This window comes from Dermacentor andersoni, chromosome 4 (assembly GCF_023375885.2).
Source record: "Dermacentor andersoni chromosome 4, qqDerAnde1_hic_scaffold, whole genome shotgun sequence".
Taxonomy (NCBI): domain Eukaryota; kingdom Metazoa; phylum Arthropoda; class Arachnida; order Ixodida; family Ixodidae; genus Dermacentor; species Dermacentor andersoni.
The window spans coordinates 7,394,519-7,420,369 of record NC_092817.1 but is presented as its reverse complement, the minus strand read 5'-3'; the positions used below and the strand labels follow the sequence as shown (position 1 = coordinate 7,420,369).

General features: G+C 46.4%; 1 protein-coding gene across 2 annotated transcripts in view; it reads right to left on the bottom strand.

Moving 5' to 3' along the window:
- Positions 1 to 25,851, bottom strand: part of LOC126535912 (multidrug resistance-associated protein 1-like) — a 335,731-nt gene that overhangs the window by 97,478 nt on the left and 212,402 nt on the right. For both annotated transcript variants that reach the window (XM_050182763.3, XM_055073342.2), the window contains 4 exons: positions 22,080 to 22,256; positions 21,105 to 21,272; positions 16,393 to 16,604; positions 10,365 to 10,443 (listed from right to left, as the gene is read on the bottom strand). In XM_050182763.3, the coding sequence (XP_050038720.1) occupies positions 10,365 to 10,443; positions 16,393 to 16,604; positions 21,105 to 21,272; positions 22,080 to 22,256 (636 nt within the window). The remainder of the gene's footprint in view (positions 1 to 10,364; positions 10,444 to 16,392; positions 16,605 to 21,104; positions 21,273 to 22,079; positions 22,257 to 25,851) is intronic.

Below are 25,851 nucleotides of genomic sequence, written 5' to 3'. Positions count from 1 at the left end.
ATACGTGCCAGAAGCCGGGTCACTTTTCGGCGCAGTGTCCAGAAACAAAAACAAAAGTCGTGTTTTTGTCTTTATGCAGCACTGACGAGAACATGAAGCTTCTCGAGCCTTACATGCGAGACCTCCTCGTGAACGGGAAAGAGTGCCGAGTGCTTCGCGATTCCGCAGCTACAATGGATGTAGTTCACCCCTCTTACGTAGAACCCGATATGTTCACGGGCGAGTGCGCATGGATCAAGCAAGCCGTGGAAGCTCATAGCGTGTGTCTGCCCGTAGCAAAAGTGCTTATTGAAGGACCTTTCGGAGCGCTTGAGACGGAGGCCGCAGTGTCATCTATGCTGCCCCCCCAGTACCCGTACCTATTTTCGAACAGGTCCGATCACCTCCTGCGCGAGAAGGGGCTTTTGTTTGGTGAGGCTAGCGTTCAGGCCTTAACCAGATCGAAGGTTCGGGAGCTCGCTGCAAAGGCGGTAGTTGCGGGGCCGACGTTGTCGAACAATGAGAAAGGGTCAGAGGCGCAGCAAGCTGATATTCAGAGCACGCCCGAACTGAATAAAATTGAGCCTGTAGCGTTAAAGGCACCAGATACTGGAGAGGAAATTCCCGATGCGGGAAAGTTAGAAGAGCTATCTGCAGATTTACTCTTCGCGCCTACGTCAGATGGACTTAATAGGTTGCTAAAAGTCAGCCGGTCGGCTTTGATAGCCGAGCAAAAGAAGGATGGCAGCCTAGAAAACATACGCTGCATTGTCAAGGAAGGTGTCGCCAAGAAAAATGCTCGCTTTGTGGAAAGAGGTGGGGTCCTGTACCGAAAGTATCTAGACCGCAGAGGAGTGGAGTTCGATCAGCTGATCGTGCCTCAGTGCTACCGTCAGGATCTGTTGCGCTTGTCGCATTGGGGTTCGTGGTCCGGACACCTAGGAGTTAAGAAAACTAAGGACCGTCTTTTGCAAGAGTACTACTATTGGCCAGGGTGTTTTCGGGACGCAGACCACTTTGTAAAGACATGTGACACCTGTCAGCGGGTGGGCAAACCAGGGGACAAATCGAGGGCGCCGTTGAAGTTGGTACCTATCATTACGGAGCCTTTTAGACGGCTCGTTATTGATACAGTGGGACCTCTGCCGGTAACAACCACGGGGTACAGACACATTTTGACTGTGATCTGCCCAGCGACAAAGTTCCCTGAAGCAGTACCGCTTAAGGAACTCAGCTCAGTTGAGATAGTCAATGCACTACTGTCCATATTTGCACGAGTTGGTTTTCCTGCGGAAATCCAATCAGATCAGGGCACAGTGTTTACGAGCGCTTTGACGACAGCCTTTCTCGAAAGGTGCGGGGTAAAGCTGTTACACAGCTCAGTGCACCACCCCCAGTCGAATTCCGTTGAGAAGCTCCACTCCGTCATGAAGCGCGTGTTGAGAGCATTGTGTTTTGAACATCAAACTGACTGGGAGCTGTGTCTGCCTGGGGTGATGTTTGCATTACGGACCGCGCCGCATGCGGCTACGGGGTTTTCGCCAGCTGAGCTGGTGTACGGTCGCTCGCTGCGATCTCCGCTTCGCATGCTTCGAGAATCGTGGGAAGGCAGGGGCGACGACCCAGTCGTGGTGGAGTACGTGCTTAAGCTCCTCGAACGCTTAAGAAGGGCACAGGAGTTGTCAGGTGAAGCAATGGCAAAGGCCCAGCAGAGGGCCAAGGTTTATTATGATCGGAAAGCCAGGGCCCGTCGTTTTGAGGTGGGCGATGAGGTCATGATATTGCGCACATCGCTAAAGAACAAACTCGACGTGCAGTGGGAGGGCCTAGCACGGATTGTTCAAAAACTGTCGGACGTTAACTACGTGGTGAGTCTGCCAGGAAAGCGGAAAGCACAGCAAGTTTACCACTGTAATCTGCTCAAACCCTATAAGCAACGGGAAGCAGTGGTGTGCATGATGGTAAACGTTCCCGAAGAGCTTCCGGTCGAGCTTCCGGGACTAGGCTCAGTGACGAACAGGAAAGACACCGATCAAGTCATTAGTGACTTAATAAGTAAAGCATCGCTGTCGCCTGAGCAGAAAACCGAACTACACCAGCTCTTACAAGAGTTTCAAGGTCTGTTCTCTGAGAGGCCTGGTAGGACTTCTGTCCTTACTCATGACATAGAACTTACCTCCCCAGAGCCAGTACGATCCAAGGCGTACCGGGTGTCACCCCGCCAGAGCGATATTATGGAGGCTGAGGTAAAGAAAATGCTACAGCTCGGTGTTATTGAGGCGGGTGAGAGTGATTATACCTCCCCTTTGATTTTAGTTGAGGTACCGGGCAAGGAACCTCGTCCTTGCGTCGACTACCGCAGGCTTAATTCCATCACTAAGGATCAAATTTATCCGATCCCTAACATCGAGGAGCGCCTTGAGAGAGTGAGTAGCGCTCAGTTTATTTCCACCCTAGATCTTGTCAGGGGTTATTGGCAGGTTCCACTTACAGAAGAGGCTAGTAGGTATGCGGCGTTCATTTCACCAATGGGGACATTCCGTCCTAAAGTTTTGAGTTTTGGTTTGAAGAACGCGCCATACTGCTTTTCAAGCCTCATGGATAAAGTGTTGCGGGGACAGCAAGAATTCGCTTTACCGTATCTAGACGACGTAGCGATATTCTCCGCATCCTGGCCTGAGCATATGGCCCACTTGCGGGCAGTGCTAACCCGCCTGCGCGATGCGGGCTTGACAGTCAAGGCTCCCAAGTGCCAGTTAGCACAGGCCGAGGTTGTCTACCTCGGACACGTGATTGGTCGGGGTCGTCGCCGCCCCTCTGAAATAAAGGTGGCCGCTGTGCGAGACTTCCCGCAACCGCGCACGAAGACCGATATTCGGTCGTTCTTAGGTGTCGCCGGCTACTATCAGAGGTACATCCCCAGGTACTCTGATATCGCGGCTCCCCTAACGGATGCTCTAAGAAAGACAGAGCCGCAAACAGTCGTCTGGGACGAGACAAAGGAAAGAGCTTTTAGCGCCCTAAAGAGCGCCCTAACAAGCCAGCCTGTGCTACGATCGCCCGACTACACAAAAGGGTTCGTTGTTCAGTGCGATGCTAGTGAGCGAGGCATGGGCGTTGTACTGTGCCAACGGGAAAATGGAGAAGTAGAACACCCCGTCCTGTATGCTAGTCGTAAGCTGACGAGTCGTGAGCAGGCGTACAGCGCCACCGAGAAAGAGTGTGCGTGTATCGTGTGGGCCGTTCAGAAATTGTCATGTTACCTAGCTGGCTCGAGGTTTATCATTGAGACGGATCACTGCCCTCTCCAATGGCTGCAGACCATCTCTCCCAAAAATGGCCGCCTCCTGCGCTGGAGCCTCGCTTTGCAACAATATTCCTTTGAGGTGCGTTACAAAAAGGGGAGTCTCAACGGTAACGCCGATGGCTTAAGTCGAAGCCCCTAACGTGGGAATCAGCCTCAAAATTGTTTGTTACTGATGTTTTTCTTCCTGAGGCAGGATTTTTTTTAACATATTGCTTTTGTGTAGTGTTTCAAAGTGATGATGTGCTTTCTAGTGCAATTTTCCGATTTGTGGACGCGTTCTGAGTGCTGCTAAACTACTGCAAGGAACTAGGCAGTAGTATAAAAGGGGAAAGAGCCTGGCAGGGCTTAGTGAGGGTTGTGCCGTGCTTGCTGACTGAGCGGTTGAGTTTCGGCGTAGTTCTAACGCTTGCCGGGAACGAGAACAAAAATGTCAACTCTCCCGAAGTCACTTTGCAGTGTCCTGTGTGAACCTGAACGAGAGAACGAGGCCTTCTCTGTGCGCTGCACTCAAGAATCGCCGAAGGACGACCGACTTCGGTTATGAGCATCATCAAGCGACATCCCTCCGGACAGCGGATGCAGTCCCCTGACCATCGGGATCTCCTTCCCCCGGCGGGGCGGTCTGTTACGTTTCACCTACGACGCGCGGTATAGCCGGCGCGGATGCAACGGACGCCGGGGCTTCGTTCAAAGCGGCGGACATTTTGGCCCGTTCGGAGCTGCCGCAAAGCCTCCCCGCCAAGTTTCAGTGCCACGTGTCTTCGTGTGTGCGTGTGTGTGTGTGTGCCCACGCTTGTCAAAGCGCGGCAGCCGGGGAGAGGAGCTCCCCAAGTGTGAAAGCGAGGAGGTCTGTCCGGCGCCCGGCCGGCGGTTGAGTCACTACACTCGTCTCAACATGTATCTCAGCTCGTCCGTGCCCCGCCGTCACGAGGTCTCAACCCGTGACCTTCCTTCTTGCCCGCGACGCCGAGACTATAAGAGCAGCTGCCCCCGGACGCCAAGAGAGAGGCTCCGATTTCATCCGTTGAGTTACGTGCTCTCCCGTCTCTCCACTTCGGTCGACCTGACCGCGCGCTCTTTTGCGATGTTAGAATAAACCAGTTGTTCTGTTACCAGTCGACTCATGCTTTGCCGGGACCTTCGGATGCTTCCAGTGCCCCAGGCCGCCAGGCCAACGCTACCCTTGGGGCTTGCGACCCATTTGCAATAACGGGCGTCAGCACTGAGGTTCCAACAACTCGTGCCAGCGGTGCGATTCCAACAGTGTGCACACGTGTCTGTACCAGCGGCGCCTACTCTTCCTTCGGACGCTCACCACTTCTCCCCGTCTGCCGACGCAACAAGTTGGCACCAGGTGCTTGCAGGTGTGCGCATGAGATGGTTGTGCCCATTTATGGTCCGATCTTGCACCTGCGTTCCTGATTGGATGAAACCGTGCTAGGGTAACTTAGAATACTGGGAGGGTGAAGCTTTTCCGGAGAACTACCACGCCACCGCCGTACTTTGCTGCACCTGCGGGCATTGTCTGCTGTGGAAGCTGCGCCAAAGCATCAGATGTCTACTATGCACTTGATATTTGGTCGCTATTAGCCAACATTGCGTTAATTAAGCTACTGCAACGCAGTGGCAATATCGGTTTTTGTCACGTGCTCCGCACTCTCCTCGTAGTCGTAGCAGTGTCAGCGCCTGTTCCGTGCCGCTGCCACTGGCTGTCGTTCGCTCATTCTCTCACCGCGCCTGCGGCGACGTGTGTGCGCGCAATGCCGGTCTGCGCCGTTTCATTGTGTGCGGTGGTTAGGGGTGTTGCAGCTAGTGTGGCGTTCTTTTTTTTTTCTTCTGAGCTGTGCAGAAGTGCCAATGAGTGAAGATGCCAAAGTATAAGACTTTAACGCTGCAGCAGAAGTTCTGCTTGATCCAAAAAGCGGGTAAGAACACGTGTTCCAAGACCGAGTTGGCTGAAAGGCACAGCATGCCCCTCTCGATGTTGTCCACAATATTGAAGAACAAGTCGAAGGTACTGGAAGCCTACAGCAAGACATATTCTTCGAAGTGGTTGCGAGTACGGGCTCCCATGTACCAAGATGTGGAATCAGCTTTACTTCACTGGCTGCAGAAAAGAAACGCAGGCCACCTTCCCGTCAATGGAACAATACTGCGGGAGAAGGCCCACGACTTGGGGCACGAAGAGTTCAAGTGTAGCAATGGATGGTTCAGCCATTTTAAAGAGTGCAATAATTTGACCTTCGTAGCCGTCTGTGGCGAGAGCGGCAGCGCAAACGAGAGCGTCGACAACGACTGGAAGAAACACATGTTGGCTTCGTTGCTTAGTGAGTACGGTGCAGATGATGTGTACAACCTTGACGAGGCAGCCCATTTTTACAAGATGCTGACCACAAAAACGTTCACAGCGAAGGACACCGCAGTCAAGGGTTGGAAGCAGGGCAAGGAAAGAATTATCGTTCTGTTTGGTGCAAACATGTGCAGTAAACACAAGCTGCCGCTACTCGTAGTTGGAAAGAGCGGGAAGCCTCACTGCTTTAAAAATGCACGGCTGCCACCAAGGGATGAGCTTATCTACTGGCACAACAAGAAAGCCTGGGTCACAGGCGCAATATATGAAGATTACGTTTAGCAGCTTGATCACAAGTTTGTGGCCACAGGCAGGAATATACTCTTCGTTCTTGATAATTGCCCAGCGCATGGTGACATCCCACACCTGAAAGCTATCAGGATGGTATTTCTTTCTCCGAACACCATGTCCATCTCGCAGCCAATGGACCAAGGCATCATTCACCACACGAGGAAGATTTACCGCCACCACCTGCTAAAGCGCATGCCCCTTTGCTACGACAACGGCAAGGAGTACTCCATTGACCTCCTCGGGGCCATATGTCTTATTGTGTATGCATGGAAGCAAGTGGAACCCACTTTGATCATGCAGTGTTTTGAACACGCTGGCTTCTCGAAGGAAAGCACCGTCGATGCTGATGCTGACTACTCATGTGCACTTGATGAAGAAGGAGCCTAGTATTACAACTGCATCAATACACTCTGTGCAGAGGATAGCGAATCTGGTGCAGTCGGCTTCGCCGAGTATTTGAACTTTGAAAATAATCCACAAATGTGCTACTGAGACTTGGAGAGTGAAGCTACCGCTGATGCGACTATGTGCGATGACAGCGACGACGACGACGACTACGCTAACGAGCCGTCCCGGGCACCCGCTCTTGGGGAAGTTATCAAATCACTGAACGTTATCCGCAGTTTTGCTGAGTGTAACGGTGGAAATCCTCAAATGCTGCACATAGTTGGCCAACTAGAAAATATGACCCTTGGAGCCTCGAACTACAGGAAGTGGCAAACCAGCATCTCTGATTACTTTAAGTAATCCAAAGATCTCCGAATAAAGGTAGCTTATTCCTGCGGTGAAATTTTTTTCCTGGGTTGCATTTTTTGTGTGTGTTCGTTTAATCCGAAAACCCACTTAATTCGAAGATTTCTTGCGGTCCCGATGACTTCGAATTAACGAGGTTTTACTGTACGGGGATTTGGTATATTTCCTTCTATGCCTGCAGGTTTGTCACCGCAATCGTTCGCACTTACGGGGCTGTTTCTGGCACACATCAAGCGTGCACTTCATTGTGAGCGAACGTACCACATAAGTGCAAGATAATACTGCAGCGACTCGCCACACAGAGAACATGCTTGCGTGCTGTAAATACGGGGATTTTGTACATTTTTTTCTATGCTTGCACGTCTGTCACCGCAATGGTCCGCTCTTACGGGGCTGTTTCTGGCACACATTCATCGCGCACTTCATTGTGAGCGAAGGTATTAAAGGGCCCCTGAAACACGGACAAATTTTGTAGATGCGTAGGGTAAAGCTAAGGTAATAATTCGCACCACAATTTGTGTGAAACATCTCATATTAAGAGAGCTACGGATGATTGCAAGTTACCCTCCTCTGCTCGACAGTTGATGCAATCATTCAAGGGTGCCGACAATTCAAGCAGGCCAAAAGCCGACGTGTTTTGCAACCATTTGCGAGACTTCCCAATACTGCCGCAACGTTGACGTGTGAAAATCAACCTGCACAGCAGCATGCGTCACCATCAGAGTACGTGGTGCGAATCATTAGACTTGAACTGTATGCTATGGCGCCCGCAGCTTTCTGTTCATGCAGCCCTGATGCTACCACATTTTCAGTTCCTCTCATACAAGCCATCGTTCGCCAGGAACTCGAAATCATTGGTTTACATTCTGTGTGTGCTGTCGCTCATCCTAGAGCTAATCAACGCCCTTCTACTATTTTCACTCCAACCTGACGCTTCTCTCCGCATTATTGCAACCCGACAAAGTGGAGAACTGCAAACGACTAGCCGATAGGTTTCACCTGTTGGCGCATTGGTCATGTCGCCCGATACCGTCAAAAATGCCCGCAATGTTTCACCCACCGCCGAGTCTAACAGCGCCAACACTGCTAGGAACACATGGTACAGCCGCTCACCATCGCCTCGCGGCCGCCACTCTGGTTCACCGCAGACACGTCGCCCATCTTCCCGTTCGCCGCAGCCACGTCGCCTTTCGTCCCCTGTGGCTTTTGGCCGCACCCTTCCAGAAAACTAAGAAATGCAACCATCGGAGGTGGTGCTGCATTGCCTACTACCGCAGCAAATCCTCTGTCTGTGCCCACAAGGAGAAGGGTTAAAGAAACGTTAAAATAGACGGCGTGCCTGTCCAAGCAATCGTCGACACTGGAGCCCACATATCTGTGATGAGTGCTAGCCTATGTAGACGTTTAAAAAGGGTCCTCACCCCAGCAGCTGCCTGAGTACTTTGTGTGGCCAACGGCGGCGGGCTGGTTGTTCTTGGAATGTGTACTGCGTGCTTACTTATAGCCAGCTGCCCTACTTGGTCGCTTGGCTTGGCTACTTGGCTTGGTCGCTGGGCTTTGCAGCTCCAGAAATTTTCATTTGTTGTAAATTATAAGTCTGGACGTCTTCACAAGGACGCTGACTGCTTCTCGCATCACCCCATGGATCCTCCTGATCCTGTTGCGCCTAATTCGGTGACCTGCGTGATGGCTTTGACTGATATAATCGACATGCGCACTGAACAACAACGCAACACATCCTTACAGTCCATCATCGCCAGAGTGCAATCTGGCAGCACCAACGGCAGGTGCCGCATGTTCGTGCTGCATGACGACATCCTCTACCGCCGCAATATCAATCCTGATGGCCCCGAGTTACTCCTTGTCCTTCCTCGTCATCTGCGATCTGTCGTTCTTGAACAACTTCACGATGCACCGGCGGTGCGACACCTTGGAGTTTTGCGTACATACGACTGCGTACGACGCCGGTTCTTCTGGCCAGGTCTCTACCGCTCAGTGCGTCGTTATGTTGCAACTTGCAAATTGTGTCACTGCCGGAAGATAGTTCCCCTGCCATCTGTCGGACGATTCCATTCAATTGAAGTTCCCTCTCAACCCTTCTTTCGCGTAGGCCTTGACCTGCTTGGCCCTTTTCCGACGACAACTAGAGGGAATAAGTGGATCGCCGTCGTTACTGATTGTGCGATAAAGATGTTGCCGACTAATTGCGCAACTGACGTCACCGATTTTCTCCTTCACAACGTCATTCTCCAGCACGCTGCACCTCGACAGTTACTTACAGACCGCGGCCGCTCGTTCTTGTCTCGAGTTGTGGACGACCTCCTCCGCTCTTGTGTCACTTAGCACAAGCTGTCCACCACCTACCACCCACAAACGAATGGTCTTAGGGAACGTCTCAACCGAACACTTACAGAGATGCTGTCGTTGTACGTTTCCAACAATCACTACGACTGGGACGCCACGCTGGCCTACGTGACATTCGCGTATAACTCGTCCCGACATGACACCGCAGGATATTCACCCTTTTATCTTTTGTATGGTTGCGACCCCAGATTGCCCTTTGACACCATCCTACCTTCACCCGATCTCGTTCCTTAGCCTCGCAGCATATACAAAAAGGGCATTGCGACTGGTGCCATCGCGATGTTAAGTTCACCCCAGGTGCTTGAGTGCTCTTTTGGTCACCATGCTATCAGGTCGGCCTCTCGCAGAAGCTTCTCTCTCGCTACACAGGGCCTTATGAAGTCCTACGTGAAGTTCCATCCATCCTCAAGTCCAATGCCTGTTGACATCGTACACATTTCACAGCTAAAGTCATACTTCGCTTACAGTTCTTCGCCTAACATGCGCCTAAATGGCGCTTCAGCACCCGGGGATGCTGTTACGGAAGGATAAAAGAAGAGAAAGGAAGAATATTGCGTGAGGCTGATTGCTCGGTGTTGTTGTGGGTCAGCCATATTAACCATATTGACTCTTCTTGTATATATTTATATATATATTGTAAATAAAGTCTGTCCATACTCTCAACATCCCCGTAACAATATTATAATTATGACCTGAAACCATACCTTTGATTGCCGACTCGAAATGCTTTCTTTTTTTTTCAAATTTGTTCTCTTTATTGCCCAATAATTTGGAAAATTTTAGAGCCCATTCTGTATGAGAAAAATCCGTCAGTGGCTGTACTTACCTACTTGCATAAAAGGTTGAATTTCAATATAACAAGATTTCAATGTAACAAAGTGCCAATCTTACTAATTTTGCTATATTGAGGTTTAACTGTATCAATTTTACAGAAAGCCTACTTTCATTAAAATTACATTTTAGGTGTGTCGGGTTACTATGGGAATGTTAAGAAAAATTATGACTACTCCGCATTATATCTCATTATAAACACAAGACGTCCTTGTGTTTATCAATCATACCTTGTCCCCACTGTACTTATACTCACAGTGCTGTGGGTAAAGAGAAAAATAAACAAACAATTTTTTTTATGTGATGAGGCTTGACTGTATCCCATTCAGGTGCTGTTAGTGGGGCAGTGCATGCCAAGATGAAAGCTCAGAATGCCATGTACTATTGAAAATAATATGAGAAAAGGAAAGAACATGCTACTATGCTACATATGAATTTACAATAGAGGGTGAACTGCAGGCACAGCTGTGTATATGCAAAACAGCTTACATATCCCGTGCATACAGTTTCCTCTTCAATCAGAGTGCACTTGTCCGCTGTGGCTCCATTCTTTGGTTGATCCACTAGCCTGCAAACAAACATTTTAGCTGTGTGGGCAAGGACAAAGACACAGGAACAACCTTTCACACATGAAATCCTTTCTCAGCATAGAGGAATGAATCATATGCGAAACTACACCAGCAGCTTCCATTGTACAGTTGAAGGCACAACGCCTGTAAGTGCTTCATCCTGCCAGCTGCAAATTCATACCAATTTGTGAAGCACCACCATTGTTAGCTATAAGCAGAAGCCTTTTTAGAGAATTTTAAACAAAATCTATCATCACCACAGTGCCAACTTGTAACACTATAAAAGACAGGAGCAAGCTCCAAGAAACGGAAGCTTGCAGCTCTTCAAAATCAACCTCTCTACAAGTGACTAGCGCAATCACTGATCGTAATCACAGTTTGCCATGCCCACGTATTGGGATACTGCATTAGTAACGAGCAGCTGCCCGCACACGTCCTAGCAGTCTTTGGTTTGCACTTGTCCTTGCTGCCTGCTTTTTTAGTGTCCCGTGTCCGCTCTTGCGCTAGTCACTTCAGCATGGAATACCAACTAGCCTGGTCTCACACCCTGCTCTCTGCAAGGCAGGGAAATAAGAATAACTGCTGTGACCTGAGAATTTCAAAGGCAAGTAACCACTTGATTATGAACACATATGTCAGGCAGGTTATGTGACACAGGCAGTTTCAGTGGCCACCAGGTCAATAATTTATTTAAGTGGTCAAAAAATGTCAAACTCCATCATGTTTTAGAAGGCCTTCAAAAAGTGGGGACATGTTCTCTTGTGCCTTGTTTGTCACAAAAAAACATTAAAATCAAGATGGTTGCTATGAACTCCTCAACCCCCAACAATAATCTTTTAAATCAACAAACAGCACTGATAGTTTACCTATCTGTGAAAAAAAAAAAACTGCAGACTACAGTTACACTATCGCCAAAACAACCTGCAAATCCAAATACAGCCTGTGTAAAGGTGCATTATAAAAAACCTCCCCAGAAAGGCAACAATGAACGTTTTATAATTCTTGCCAGCATTAAAACTGGTCATCTTTGATAGCTAAGACAGCTAGGTGACTCCACGAGTGATCAACACAGGTCCAAAAATTAATATTCGTTTATATTGAATATTTTATATTTTATGCGCATATCACTCAGTAGCACAAAAGTGAGCGTGGTTTCTTTGGCAAATGCACAATTTAGGAGGGAAAAAAATACCCAAGGTCTTCAGTGTGGAGGCACCATTTCAACGCACCAAGCATTCTCACTAATTTACAAAAATGTGAAATACAAAACATTAAGGCTACAAAGAATGCTTTGCGTAAAACAAATATGTAGAGAAGAGTCAGCTAGCATTGTTTGAGGCTTCTGTGTAAAACAAGCGTTTTAGAAAATTTTCTTAATTTGCAACACTTCAAAAGTTGCTACATTTACGGATTTTTCAAATTTGGTGGACTTTGAGAACTTGACCTGCTCAAAAATTGTGCTGAATATTGTTGCTGTATCAGAAATACACACATAACTTGCCTCAAATGTCTAGTTTTGATGAAAATGAACACTATTTAAAAATCAAAATAACAAGAAAACTCTATCGTTAATTTTCCTCTGTACCTTCTAAACAGCTGTTCACAGACATTGAAGAAAGAACAGTAAAAAACATGTTGCCTTATTTTGTTTACAGTGACAATACAGGGGGTAGAAATGTTGTTAAACAAATGACAGCGCAGCCGAAACAGTCAGAATGAATGTAGCTTCATCTGATTGAGGCGACGGCGGCAACACTGCAGGAAAACTTCAACGTATTTCACTTCACTTGCTCCGTCTGCCACCTCCTCAAGTGGACCCATGCCCCATTTTAGTACATGCTACCAACTCATTAAAAACAGACAATTTTATAACAACCTCATCTGAAAGCGCCAACAAAATAGGGGCGCAAATAATGGCCAAGGAGAGGCCTCAATGCCCATATTTACATCAGAAAGTTGGAGACTGGAGAATGCCATGCTTGAAATCCTAATTCTAGCCTACCAAAATTGCCTTTCTGTTGAAATCATGGTCAAGTTTAGGCAAGTCAGAGGCTTATCCCTCTCCCACTTTATTTTTGTCCTGATGTCCCTTTTTCTAGCACCTGGCTGCATCCTGGCAAAGCTCTCTTAAAAAGCAGTGTTCATGTTATGCATTAAAAACATTGTCCCATGTCTTGTTGGTTTTTAACCTGCCAACATGAATATAGTCAAATAACCCAGTATGCAAGCAAATGAAATATGTGGACATTCACTTGGTCAAATAATTAGGGGTGTGTGAATATTGAAAAGTAGATTTTGAATTGAATACAGAATTGAACCAAAAAAAAAGAAACATACCAAATTGAATATTGAATATCAGAAAATTATCATGAAATTTATTTCTTACAAATTTTGTGCAAGAAAAGACGTTGCTGCACTTGGAAGTCTCCTACCATTGGATAACAAGAATTTAATAAATAAGCTATCAGTAACTTGGGTACACAGAAATCAATATATAAAGTATGGTTTTATAAAACGAAACTCCAAATTAAGCCAGCACTGATAACAGATCTGTTCTAGTACATGAGGGTCTGGAAAATATGTCTTTTTATCAATAGAATGCCTGTTAAAATAGAAGTGGTTTTTCCCCTCTCTCATTGTGCTCTACTGAATAGTAATGAGGTTCTCGGTTTAACAGAGGATCTATATTTTTATGGCAACATTTTATTGCAAAAAGGTATTGCTTTTTAATACAGCAGGGCCTTCCCATCATTGCAGCAGCTCGGTTATCATAAGGCCAATCTGCACGACAGACGAACACGCAGACTGTGCATGATGTGACTCGATCACCGTTTCGCGTGTAGCCATCGTTGGCGCTGTGCAGCTCGACTGCGATCAGTGCTGATGGTAAAGAGCCGGTGACTTTTTGGTGTTAGGTTCGGCTTGATTTACCATTTGTGAGGGATTTTGAAATCTGGAGAGTCACAGCAAAATCGCGCGACATCATTTTGGACAGGAACAAGCCTGCTCCAAAATGGCATTGTGCGATTTTGTGCAGGGTGTTGTGTACAAGATTACTTGCACAGAATGCAATGTGTCATATATTTACGAGACTAAATACATCCCTGAAAGAATTCATTGACACAAGAATGACCTTTGCCACCTGAATGCTGTGGCAGAACACTGAAAGCTTTTTGACCACTGTTATGACTGCAGTAGACAACATGCTGTTTAACATGTGCAAGAGTCAAATGTGAGAACTAAGCTGGGAAGATAATCAGAGGACAGTTGCCATGCGATGCTGGGTGCTGCTAATTTTCCTGTAGTGAGCTGTAGTGAGAAGAAAGGCAGAGATGATGCGAAGGACTAATGGACGTTTCCCGGAATAAAGCCTCTGCGAATTGGTGCAGACCCTATACTGAGAAGCAGCGGAGAATACTAGTTCAGAGTAAAAGATCTCCTCTCCCGTTCCCACGGCCAGACCCTCTCTCTGCCTTTGTGCCCAGTGGAACTTGGCGCAGTTGCCGGTCCAATATTCCATCTGCGACAGTGTTGTTTGTGCTTCTTGACTGGTTGTCGTCCTGGTGGGTTGTGACCTGTGTGTGATTGGCTACCGTCAGGAAGGAGGGTTGGAACAGACGTGTTATAATGACGGTGGGGAGAGAAAACAGATTGCTCTGGGACTTGGGAACGAGGCTCATCCAGATGCTCATTGCAAAACTCTTGACTTTTTCTGTTTTTCCTATTCAACGATGTAAATGAGTTTTATTTAAGTGCCAGTAAACTGGTTGGTTTTTTATTTCCCAGCCTCCGCCACGCTACCATACTGAGCCGAGTTTGAGACATACCCTAGAGCTGCAACACCACCACATTAGCCCCAACGTGGTCATCGTCTTGGAGAGCGAAAATAACCACTGGCGGCATCTTCTTCTGGAGTCCTGGCCCATTCAAAAAATGACAAAAAACATCAAACATTCTTCAGGAACACTTCCCGCCATTTATTTCCAAGGACTGCACAAAGTCTCCACATATCTCATATCATCTCACCCCTGAAGAAGGAGCCAGTTGAGCTTTGAAACATCAAGATTTTAAAATAAAATATAATTAAGGTTTCTTCATCTTTTAGTTCCGTTGTTCCCAACCATGTAGATCTTTGCCGAATGTGCACCTTTGATTCACTTACTCTTTACTGCAATAAAGTAGAACCTCGTTGACACAATCTTGTTTTGTACAATTCCCCAGTGCCTACGTTCGTGATTTAGAACACAAAAAATGATGCAACACAGTTGCGATTCCTTTTTTTGCCAGTTATCACACTTGCGAAAAACACAATTTTTTGGCACCGACGCTCGGTACATCGCCAAACTGCGATCATATGACACATTTTCCAGATGCTAGATCTCACGTGAACAAGAAATGACGCGAGGCACACACAATCAAGAGCAGTAGGTACCCGCCATGGCAGCTTCCTCACAGTACTCACTTGACCATGTCACGCGAAAATGCTGGCACATAATCAGTGCCCTCTTCTGGTATTAGCAAATCTTCTTGCCGGTCATTGCACATCACATTCACAGCTACCGCCGCCAACCCTATTACAAAAAGCATCTTCACCTATTTGTTTTGCAGCACGTGCGGCATAGTGCCATTGAAAGCATACTGCACGCTTTAGATAGGTGATAACCCAATTGCGCCACACGTCCATGCTGCAGACAGCATGAAGTGAGCATCGTGCATTGTTCTAGTGGCATTGCATGCTGGCATCACCACCACTGTTTCAGTTTCCAGTCGCCAGCTTAAATAGGAAAACAACAATGCGCATTTCAGGTCACTCAGCCTCTCCAGCTCGAGCGCGTCGGCGTCTCATGCCTTAATGATTCTCACCAAGTGGGTGTGTCAAAACTTCCCACCAAGATACCCTGTATGAAAATGCTGCTATTTCGAGGAGTAAAAACGCAAGCTTACCGAAGCTGCAAGAACGACAATGCGCACGTTGGGCCGCTTGGGCCCCGCCAGCTCGGTGCACATTGGCGTCTCGTGCTGTAACAATTCATGCAACGCTCTGCATTACGTAGATCTCAACAACATTTGAGTTGGTCTAACTTTTGGGTGGCTTCAGGTCATACGTTTTCCCAATTAGTATGTTTCTTTCTTGCATTTTTTTCCAAGACGTATGAACGAGGTTCTACTGTATATGACAAATGGGATGCAGAACTTCAAACAAAGTCTGTCATGGTTGAGCAGTGCATGGCATACAACATGGCATGCCGACTACGCAGCTGAACAAGGCTAATCCACTACTTTCGCATGGCTCTGAAGTGTGAATGGGTAGTGCGAGCATTTAGAGTTAGCATTGCAATCAGTTTCTCAAACAACATTTCACAGCACGAGTGACTTGCGACACATATCTGCAAAAACAATAAAAAAATAGACTTTTGCATGTTTGATGTGGTTTGAGAAACAAATCGGTAAATTACTGCTTTTCAAGATTTTGGGAGAGTGTTCGAGATGTTCGGAGTTTCCAGATATTCTTCGAATTGGTGTATTTTATATTTTGTATCATGAATATATTGAAATATTTTGCTATCGCCAAGAAGTTTTCGATGCTTTTTCTTTTTTTTCTTAAATACGGAATTGGCTGTATTAAAGGCAAAACTGCACTCCAGAATGCTTGCATTCAAAACAACCTCAATGAGCAGCCCGTTTGATGGGCCCTCACTGTAGGCAGTTAGAAAAACCTGAGATGCACTTTCCATAACATAGGGAGTATGTGCTGTTGCATGCACGTGCACTTAACATACACAGATGCATAGCTATTACCAAAAGAAAGTGAGATAATGGCACCATTGGTGAATGCTATGTGTCAGACACAAGTTTCATAGTCCTTTGGCTCAATCTGGCCAGCTCAGGACCATCAAGGAAACCAAATAATTTCACTGGAGGTAGCATCAGCTGCACCTTGCACACACCTGTCCTTAGAGCCATTCTCGCTGGCAGTTGCAAGATTGTTGCTACTAGGGTGTGCCTTGATGTGGTGCTGGATAAATGCTGCAAACTCGCTCCTTTCACGACCCACAAGGTCAGCGTAAGTGCCCTGCTCTTGCACTACTCCATGGTTGAGCAGCACAATCCAGTCTACCTGAGGCAGGTAAGTCACTGAGTGCGTCACCATAATTCTCGTCTGCACAAAAGAAAAAAAAAAGTACATTTTCAGGTTTTCACACCACATATAGTTTTCAGATTGTCCAATTTGTCAGTGAGGTTTAATGTCACAAATAAATGTCTGTACTATGCAAAATGCTGCAATAGAGTGTTCCAGCTGGGTACAAAACAATTTTTCAGATTCTCAAATTTTATAAGTTTTTTTCCTTATTTTCTTAAAAACTCTTGACAGGTGTGACGAAAGGCAGGATGGTGGCCTTTAACTGAACCAACTTTTGCTCCATATAATTAATAGATTGGGCATTAAATAGACTCCAGCATATATATAGTCTTCAGGTGTACAACACACAAAATGTAAAGAATATACTCAGGGTGTCAAAGCTAACTGTAGCCAAAGGTTTAAAAATATTCAGGGGCACTAGAGGACGATACAACTAAAAGCATGTTGTGAGCCACTCTACAGAGCAAATCAAAATTTTTGCAGTGTAATATTTAGTCCAGATTATTTAGTCGACTCCACAGGTCTCGAATTTATACATATATATATATATATATATATATATATATATATATATATATATATATATATATATATATTCGAAAAAAGGCGGTGACGAATGTTATGAAAACATTTTATCAATGTTTTGGTTTAGGGACCGGCCTTTGTCGGAGTAAATGTCAGGTTCGCGCTGACGAATACTGATTTCTCGGCCGAAACGTTGCAAAAATGTTTTTATAATGTTCATGCCGTCCTTTTTTTGAATTTGTGCCTTTGAGTACGGCATCAAAAGAACCTTTCTTCTTTAATTTCTTATAAATATATATATATATATATATATATATGAAGAAGATCCAATGGGGAAATTGTACAGTATTCTAGGAAAGTGCCAACTCAGTAGTAATACTAGTATGTATTTAAATTCTGATCTGTTATGCAATAATTTTTCTGCATAATAAAAAAACAGCTTACAAAAAAAGAATAGCATGTTGCGTGTGAGAACAAGTGTGTCGTGTGAGAAGGAACTATGTTTTAAGCTAATGCACTGTGACTTGGAAAGTGATGGGTCGGCAGCCTGGCAACATATGCCTAGTGTTTTGCCAGTTAGAGAAGACTGGTAACATGTTCATGTTGTCATAGTGGTCATGCGTGTGGCCCTAATGACCACTTGTGAAAATTTGCTACAAATGTACAGACAAACCTGTTGCCTAAAGGAGGCCTACAGGTAAAGCTCGTTGAACGGCACCGATTTCCTCGATGTGGCAATCTTGTGCACTTCGTAGACAGGACATGACGTCAAGGTGTGACATTATGCTCATTGGTTAAAAATGTAACCTGCGATTTATGTTCACATGATATTGCGAGTAATGAATAAATAACTATGCCATCATGTTTTCAAACCTTTTCAAGTACTGCACAGCCACGTGCGAGGTGTTGCAACTGCGGGAATGATGCATCATGTGCCAAGCACTTTGGTCTGCCAACAGTCGCCTTATAACCATAAAGTGATGCCATTACCTCCGAGACTAGACAGCGGAGGCCGTGGGAACTCCAGAAACAGGCTGAGCAGGCTTGGCAATCGTGCCGTGCCAACTTTTGCTAGAGCACTGCTGCTATTGGTGTCACCACATGATGTCACAGGAGATTGAAATGCAGCATCTTGAACCGTGAAAATTTGAGTGGAGGGTAACTCTTATTTTGACTGTATATTGAATTTTCTGTGACCAACAACTTGGGTTTGTGTGGGTCAATATTCATATTTCCTTTTGCTCTGAGTTATACAACATGCTGAGAGAATAGATATGGAGTAAATATGGTGACCTGAAAAAAAGTGTTGCAGGGCCTGCCCTTTTAATAGAATGTGTTGCTGAGGTAGTTATTTCATACTTGCACATTTAACAAGAGAATGCCTGAGACAAAAGAAGGTAGACAAAGGACAAGTGCTATTGCAACTGAAATTAATTTGGAGCAGACAGCATACGAATAAAGAAGCAAGTAGGGTGTGCAAATAGCACCAAGCACAAATGCTAAGTGCTCAGCAAACGAAACACAGTACTCAAAGCACGTGGCCGCCGGCGCTTGTTGCACCACTGGTGAGCTCTCATGAAAGTAAGCTGGCACATTGTGGTGTACGGTGACGGTGAGAGAGTTGGTGACGCATGGAGGCTGCATCCGGCCGACAGTCGTTCAATCTGTGCTTTGCGATGGAACCAGCAGAGTGCTGCAAGCCGTGGTTTCTGCACCGCACTCACGCGGTGGCAGGAACTGACAGAGCGTACATTCCAAAGAACTTGAATGAGTATTCTTTAGCGATCTGTTAGCATGGCTCATGGTGTCGGAGTAGGGCCAAGGTGCTTGAGGCATACTGTGCGCTCACTAACCAGAGAAATGAATGAGTGCACAAGGAATAAATATTGACTTCTATTCTTAAAAAAATGTAGCCCAGAAAAAAAAAAAAGTTTCCTTCGCTCATGGCTTCATTCACGCTAGATCTGCCCACTTAGCTTTGGCTTGCTATTATACTAGTAATTCATCATGTCACCTCGAGCAGCCATGACAGCTGCCATCCGGCGGGGCAGGCCGTTGAACAGGCAGACAGCGAGGTCGGTCTCCATGGCTGCCCGCAGTTCTCAGACCGATGCTCTGTGAAGTGGTCAAAGAGAGACATGAGCCATTTTATGGCACCCAAGACATGTTTCATTATATTCATGTTGGTCCCTTGCGATGGCCACTCTAGCACCATAATGCCTCTTTGCTCCAGAAACAGAATCACCCATACTTCCATATGGAGAGGGCTCCTGTCTTGCTGGTAGTAAAAGGAAGTTGTCCAGAAAGGGCCCATTCAAGATGTAGGGGAGCAGGGTGCTGTTTAGGAGATTTCTGTATGCGGCAACATTGAAACAGTCATTGAGACACTGAAGGCCCGAATCAGAGCTCTGATATGGCTTCGCAGATGCTGACGGAGCAGTGTCCACTGCTGGCCACTCGCTGAAGATTTCCTCCTTCAAATCTGTGAAAATGAAGGAATGTTTGTCCCTGATGTTATTCGCACCTCCGCACCTCCACCACTTATAAAGGAGATTTATCGGGGTTTGTAGCGACTGCTGGTTCTAGGATGCACCGAGCACAGTCCCCGAGCTCGAGTGCGCGCTTTATGCTGCTGATGCTGCTGACTGCACGCACGTTCGTTATCTTCCTTACATTATGTTGTTGGCACTGCACGGCAAGAAGTTAGCGAACGTAGAAGCAGCTAGGCCTAATGTTGCATGGTGGTGGCTACGGCTGCCAGCAGATCTGCCTGTGAGAGCATCTGTTCGAGGCGGGAAGATAATTAAAATGGTAGCGGTGATGGCTTTCATTAATGCCATTTCAGACCTGCAGCCAGGGCAATATACATTGACTCTATGGAGTATGTGGTGGCGCCGCGAAGCCGTGCGAATTATCGGGCATGTCCGAAAAATCAGGCGTCTGGAAAATCGGTCGTTAACTATACCCTGGCAATGCCTTGTGCTGATGACACGGCGGCATTGACAATTCGTTGCGATTCGTCTGTTACTGGAGCCAGCAATAACATGACTTTCGTTCCCTTGCAATAAATTACACCTAATTTTCCTTGATAGAAGCACAAATTCCCTGAGTTTTCCCCAAGTATTTCCAGACTATTCAAATTCCCTGAGAATTCCCGGTTTTCCTGGTTGGTAGACACCATGTGAATGGACATACACTTGTCACCATACACCTCTGTCAACTGATGATGAATATCCACGGGTGGAGTCCCTTTGGCGAGCAAAAAGTGAATTACGGAACGAATCTTGCACTTGGCGGGATCGACAATGGGAACCTCCATATCGGACGGCTGCCGAGCCAAAAATGAGTGGCGCAGCGAAGTGCCGCCGGGGGGAATCGAGAGTGAAGGAACAGCCGCAGGCAACAGTGTTGCTGGATTTCGCCTCGCACCTTCCCGTCTGGCTGGAACTCTTTGGGAACCTTATTTCTGGATCGACCCTCGTACTAAGCAGAACCCCTCATATGCTGTACATGGCAGAGACGCCAATTCTGTGGCGTACTTCGCAAGCTTTCATATTAAGAAAGAAAGAACAAAAGTGACATACAACCGATGTAAACATCACTGTAGCAGTCTGACTTCCAGGTATTGTGATGCAACCTCAAGTGCATCCGAGAGATCACACACTTGTAACTGTTTATCGTTTCAAACTATTTGCAATCTTAGTACTAGGCATAGTGCAGTGAAATTATTCAACTAGTTAGTTAGTATTTGAGTGGAACTAAATTTTAAGTATGCACTGATCCTACATATATTCATGTGAAATACAACTTTTTCGTTACAGTGCAGCCAAACCCAAGGAAGTGCAGTGCTCACCTTATGAATCAACACGAACATATTAGGTCTTCACAGTGCCACTGAAGCACTGAAAGTTTGCTAAGCAGTCTGCGCTACTACGATTGCATTTTCAGACAAACAGTGGTACCACTTGTAGAAGGGAAGCATATAAGCATTACCTTTGACTTCAGGATTCCGTTGGGCCCCACCACGTGCTCAAATAGGTGGGCCGCAACATGCACGTCTACAGCGCTGAAGGGGTCATCCAGGAGGTAGATGTCCGCATCATGATACACTGCTCTGGCCAGGCTAAGACGCAGCTTTTGGCCACCACTCAAGTTGATGCCCTGAAAGGAATCACATTTATTGGTGCAGGCTAATACCAGCATCCACTAAAGCAGGCACTGAGGGTACAAAATGGGCCTACTGAAAAACATAGCTAGCTACAGGCCCACAGAAAGACAGCAAAACAGGCACTGCACTGGGTCCTTTGCTTCTGGACTGGCCTTTTCAAGCCCAGCACCTGTGATGTCCACCTTCTTGTGGTTCTGTGGCTAGCAACATTTTTCAGAATGTTAATGCCCAACCGACTAGTAATTCTTTGCACTTTTGTATGGTAAAAATGCTATTGTTGTGTGATCTAGCTGCAGTGAGTGTGTGTCAATACAACATTAACATGTTCTCAATATTTTTTTTTATTCTTTCCTCCTGCTTCACTTTTCACCTTCACCATACTTTCTCCTGTTCTTCACCTACTATTCTTTCTCCGTGCACCTTTTCTCTTCTAGAAATGGAGTTGTGCCCCTCCTGGTGGCAGTTGATAGCTCTCTTTTTTTCTCTCTGCAATTGTTTTAATGCAATAGTGTTAAGGGCTCAGGGTCACAGAAAATGCTGTGTTGGCATCTGAGTTGTCCATCAGATAAAATCATGTTGAACCACAACCACACAGGCCCTCCGAGTGGTGCACAGGTGTTACTGAACTATTTGAATTGCTCAAAGTTAAATGCATCAGAAAATTTGTAAAGTCCAACTTACACATAACCTACACACGTGAAAGCATGGACTGTACTTTAATATATGAGAAAACATAATATTGTGATGCGGAAACTCAAACACAGACTCCTGAGTCAAAGTACAGCAATGTATGAAGGTACCTTTTCCCCAATCTCAGTGTTTTCTCCACCAGGGAGCATATCCAGGTCTGGCAAAAGAGCACAGCCCTCGATGACTGCCTGATAGCGGTCTTCATCCAGTGAGTTCATGAAGACCACATTATGCTTGACTGTGGCATTCTGGATCCAGGACTGTTGTGGAACGTAAGCTAGCCGACCCTTAAACATAAAATATGAATAACACTTTATTCCGAGTCACAATACAAGATGATATGTGAGGTACGAGAAATAAAAGAAAACCACATGAATATAAACCACATGAACCTTCTTTTTTTAGACTCGAAGTGCTAAGACACCTACTGAGGTGCTTTCAACATCAGCCTTTCACACTGATATCTGGCCATAACGGCAGGGCAGTAAAGAAATGCTAATCAAACAGAATATGGCTGAATAGAAAAACAGTGCAGGAATAGACAAACAGAAAGCACAAATTGACTGTTAACCAAATTTTATTTTTTACAAGGCAACATAAAAGAAAAAGGAAAAAAAGTAGGCAGTAATTGAGTGCTAATCATACATGTAAAAGAAATGCCATTAAGACTTCTTTGGAGTATGAAAGAAATGGCATTAAAATTTCTCTGGAATATGACACCAATGGCACTTTGGAGTGTGCCACCAATGACAGACTCACGCGGCACCCTTCTTGAGGATGCGAAAAGCTTTGTAAATTCTGTATGGACATGGTCTCAATAATGTTTAAGAGCACCTTACACTGATTAAATGGACTTACAGTCATATTGGCAGGAGGTAAAAATGAGCAACAAGGTGACTGCCCTCCCCATACGTTATTAAATAAACAAATTCCCTCTGGTGTCATTGACACAACATCCATTTCAGCTGATGTAGCAATGATGCTGTGAAAGGAAGATGTCATACACAACATAATGACAGTCAACAAATTTCCTTCGATGCTTATCACTAGGGGTGTGCGAATATCAAATCATAGACTTCGATTTGAATATCAAAAGCATCTTTCACAAAATTTTGTGTTTACAAATTCGGGCGAGAAAACATGGTGCTGCACATGCTCAGGAGTCTCCTAGCATTGCATAACGAGAACGTAGCAAGCTATCAGTAACTCAGGTACATAAAAATCAAGATATGCAGTATGGTCTACTATTATTAGAGGGAACCCCAACTTAGTATTCCAGCACTGATTACAGCTCAGTTATAGTATATGAATGCCTGGAAAATATTTTTTATCTATAGGATGTTTGTTGAACAGAACCAACTTTTTTAACCCCTCTGATGCTAAACAATCAGTGACATTATGCTGTACTCGATAACAATGAGGTTCAAAACTTAATACTGGACCTGTGTTTTGTAACAATCTTTTATTGTATAGGAAGTTTTGTTTTCCAGTTTTCCTCCAAAATACAGAAAGGCTTTCCCATCTGTCATGAAGTACGTGACAGAATGCGAAACAGAATGAGAGGCTGGAGCAGCTGATGATGGAGCAGCTGACACTAGCAAGAGGATGGTGAAACAAGAGTGAAAGTCTGTGCTGTGCAAGGAAGAAATTGCTTGTGGCAGCGCGAGTAAACAGCAGTCGGACAAGATCGTTTGAAAGTCGCTGCAGTGGCTGGGTCCGACCAGGCCCACAGGGACAGCTGAACCTGCATCTACGCGTGAGGTGCTGAAGATAGAGCGCCGTTTTACAGGACAAAGAGTGCCTCGGGTTATCACCATGAGCACGATGTCAGAGTGGCACGAGTTTGCTGCTGTCGTCCGTTAGAGTTTGCTGCCTGTTGCCATCGACTGTCAAGATTGCTGTTGGCTTTCGTTGGAGTCGGCTGCCATCTACCAAGCCTGAACCCACCTAGCTTTCCTGCTTCATTCTGCCACTTCATTCCCTCGCGTCCGCCATCAGCTTACTGGTGACAGCTCTACAGCAACAACCATCACCAGCACCACAAGTCTTCAACCTTCGCCCAGCAAACTTGTGAGACTGACTTTGTGATGATGTGGATAGTGGCGTGTGGCGGTGACAAGACCAGCTTGGAATGATGATTGTGTTGTGGCAATAACAAGAAGAGAATTGGTGATGGTGATTGAGGAGGAAGACCACGTGCCATCAACAAGGAAGCGGCGTGTAGAAGGTGCAGAGCATGAGAGCGAGTGGAAGTCTCGAACGGCAGCTTGCAGAGCGGCGGTGCAAGGCTCGATGACCAGCGACCGGGTGTCCTGCTACAGTGCGGACCTGGTCAGAGGTCCCGCTTGTGACTGGGTTCTCCTGCGTACCAGCGACCTGCTGTTATAGCGGCCTGGTGCAGTGCTTCCTGCTGGGCACCGGGGCACCTGAGCTACCTGTCCGCCAACCAAGCCCGATGTTCTAGCGGCTGAGGCGTTACAGGCCAGGTGTTATGGGCCAGCTACAGCAAAGGCCTGGTGTTCTGCCAGCCTGCTGTTCCCCTGCTTCCACGTCGTGACAAGGTGCGGCGTGATGATGATGTCGTAAAATGTGGCCGTCGCAAGCAACACACCAGCTGTCTTCAAGTGTCAGATGATGTAGCGACGCACCACGCAATGACAACCATCATGGTCACCACAATGATGACGCACACTGGCGAGTTGTAATCCATGAGTGCTAGGCACATCCTTATATAGAAGGACAAACGACTTCCGAATTCTATGTAAGTAAATGTATGTAAATCGTCGGTATCATGTTAGTGTGTCCGTATAAGCGCTGTGTTCACGTGAAAAGCTCCCGTGTTCTGTGTCATTATTGAAAGGATCCTGGACATAATGGAAACAGCAAGTATGTTTCCATCACAGTCTGGCGAGCCTGCCAGGATCCACCAGTAATATCCCAAACGCGGAGACTGGCATTCGGGTGTATACACGCAACCCTAGACGACCGATATGGATTTAGACAAGTTAGCTGCCACTGCAGCACAGTTAGGCTTGTCTGGCGCTGAATTATACGAGTGGATGGGAAGAGAACAGGCTAGGCAGTGGGACGAACGAGCAGCTGAGCGCAAAGCAGCCAAAGAAGCAGCAGAAAGTCAGCGGTTAGCCGTCGAAAGACAGCTACAAATCTTGCAGCTGAAGCTCAAGCTTTAAGATGGAGTGCAGAGCTAGACATTGGCCCCTACCGCACTGATAACATCACCAAGCCTACCCTGCTTGAATCCCCAGAAGCTACTGCCACCGTTCGATGAACAATGCAGCAACCTCCACGGGTATCAGCATAGGTTTGAGCGTATAGCCACTGGACAGGACTGGCCTAGAGATAAATGGGCTGTCACCATAAGCATGTGCTTGACTGGTGAGGCATTAACTGTGATTGGGCGTATAACTGCTGCTGACTCCCTAGATTACAAGAAGGTGAAGAAGGCGCTTCTTCAACGCTTCAGATTTACAGCCCAAGGGTACAAAGAAAAATTTCGTAAAGTACGACCAGAAGATGGCGAAACAGGAAAACAGTTTGCCGCATGGATCTCAAGCTACTTTGATAACTGGATCGAGATGGCTGACATTCCTAAAACGTTTGAAGACCTCTGGGATAACGTTATCGCTGTGCAGTTCTTGCATTGCTGCCACTTCAAGCCTGCCATCTTCCTCAAGGAAAGGGAATGCAAAACCCTTTCATCTCTTGCGGACACAACCGACCATTTCCTTAAAGCCCAGGTCATCAATAACATTGGGAGAGTAGCAGACGATGCCAAGAGGGTCAATCAACCCAGTGTGGTACCCCTCAACAAACAGCAGCAGACTTGTTTTCTTTACAACTGCAAACGACATACGGCGCTTG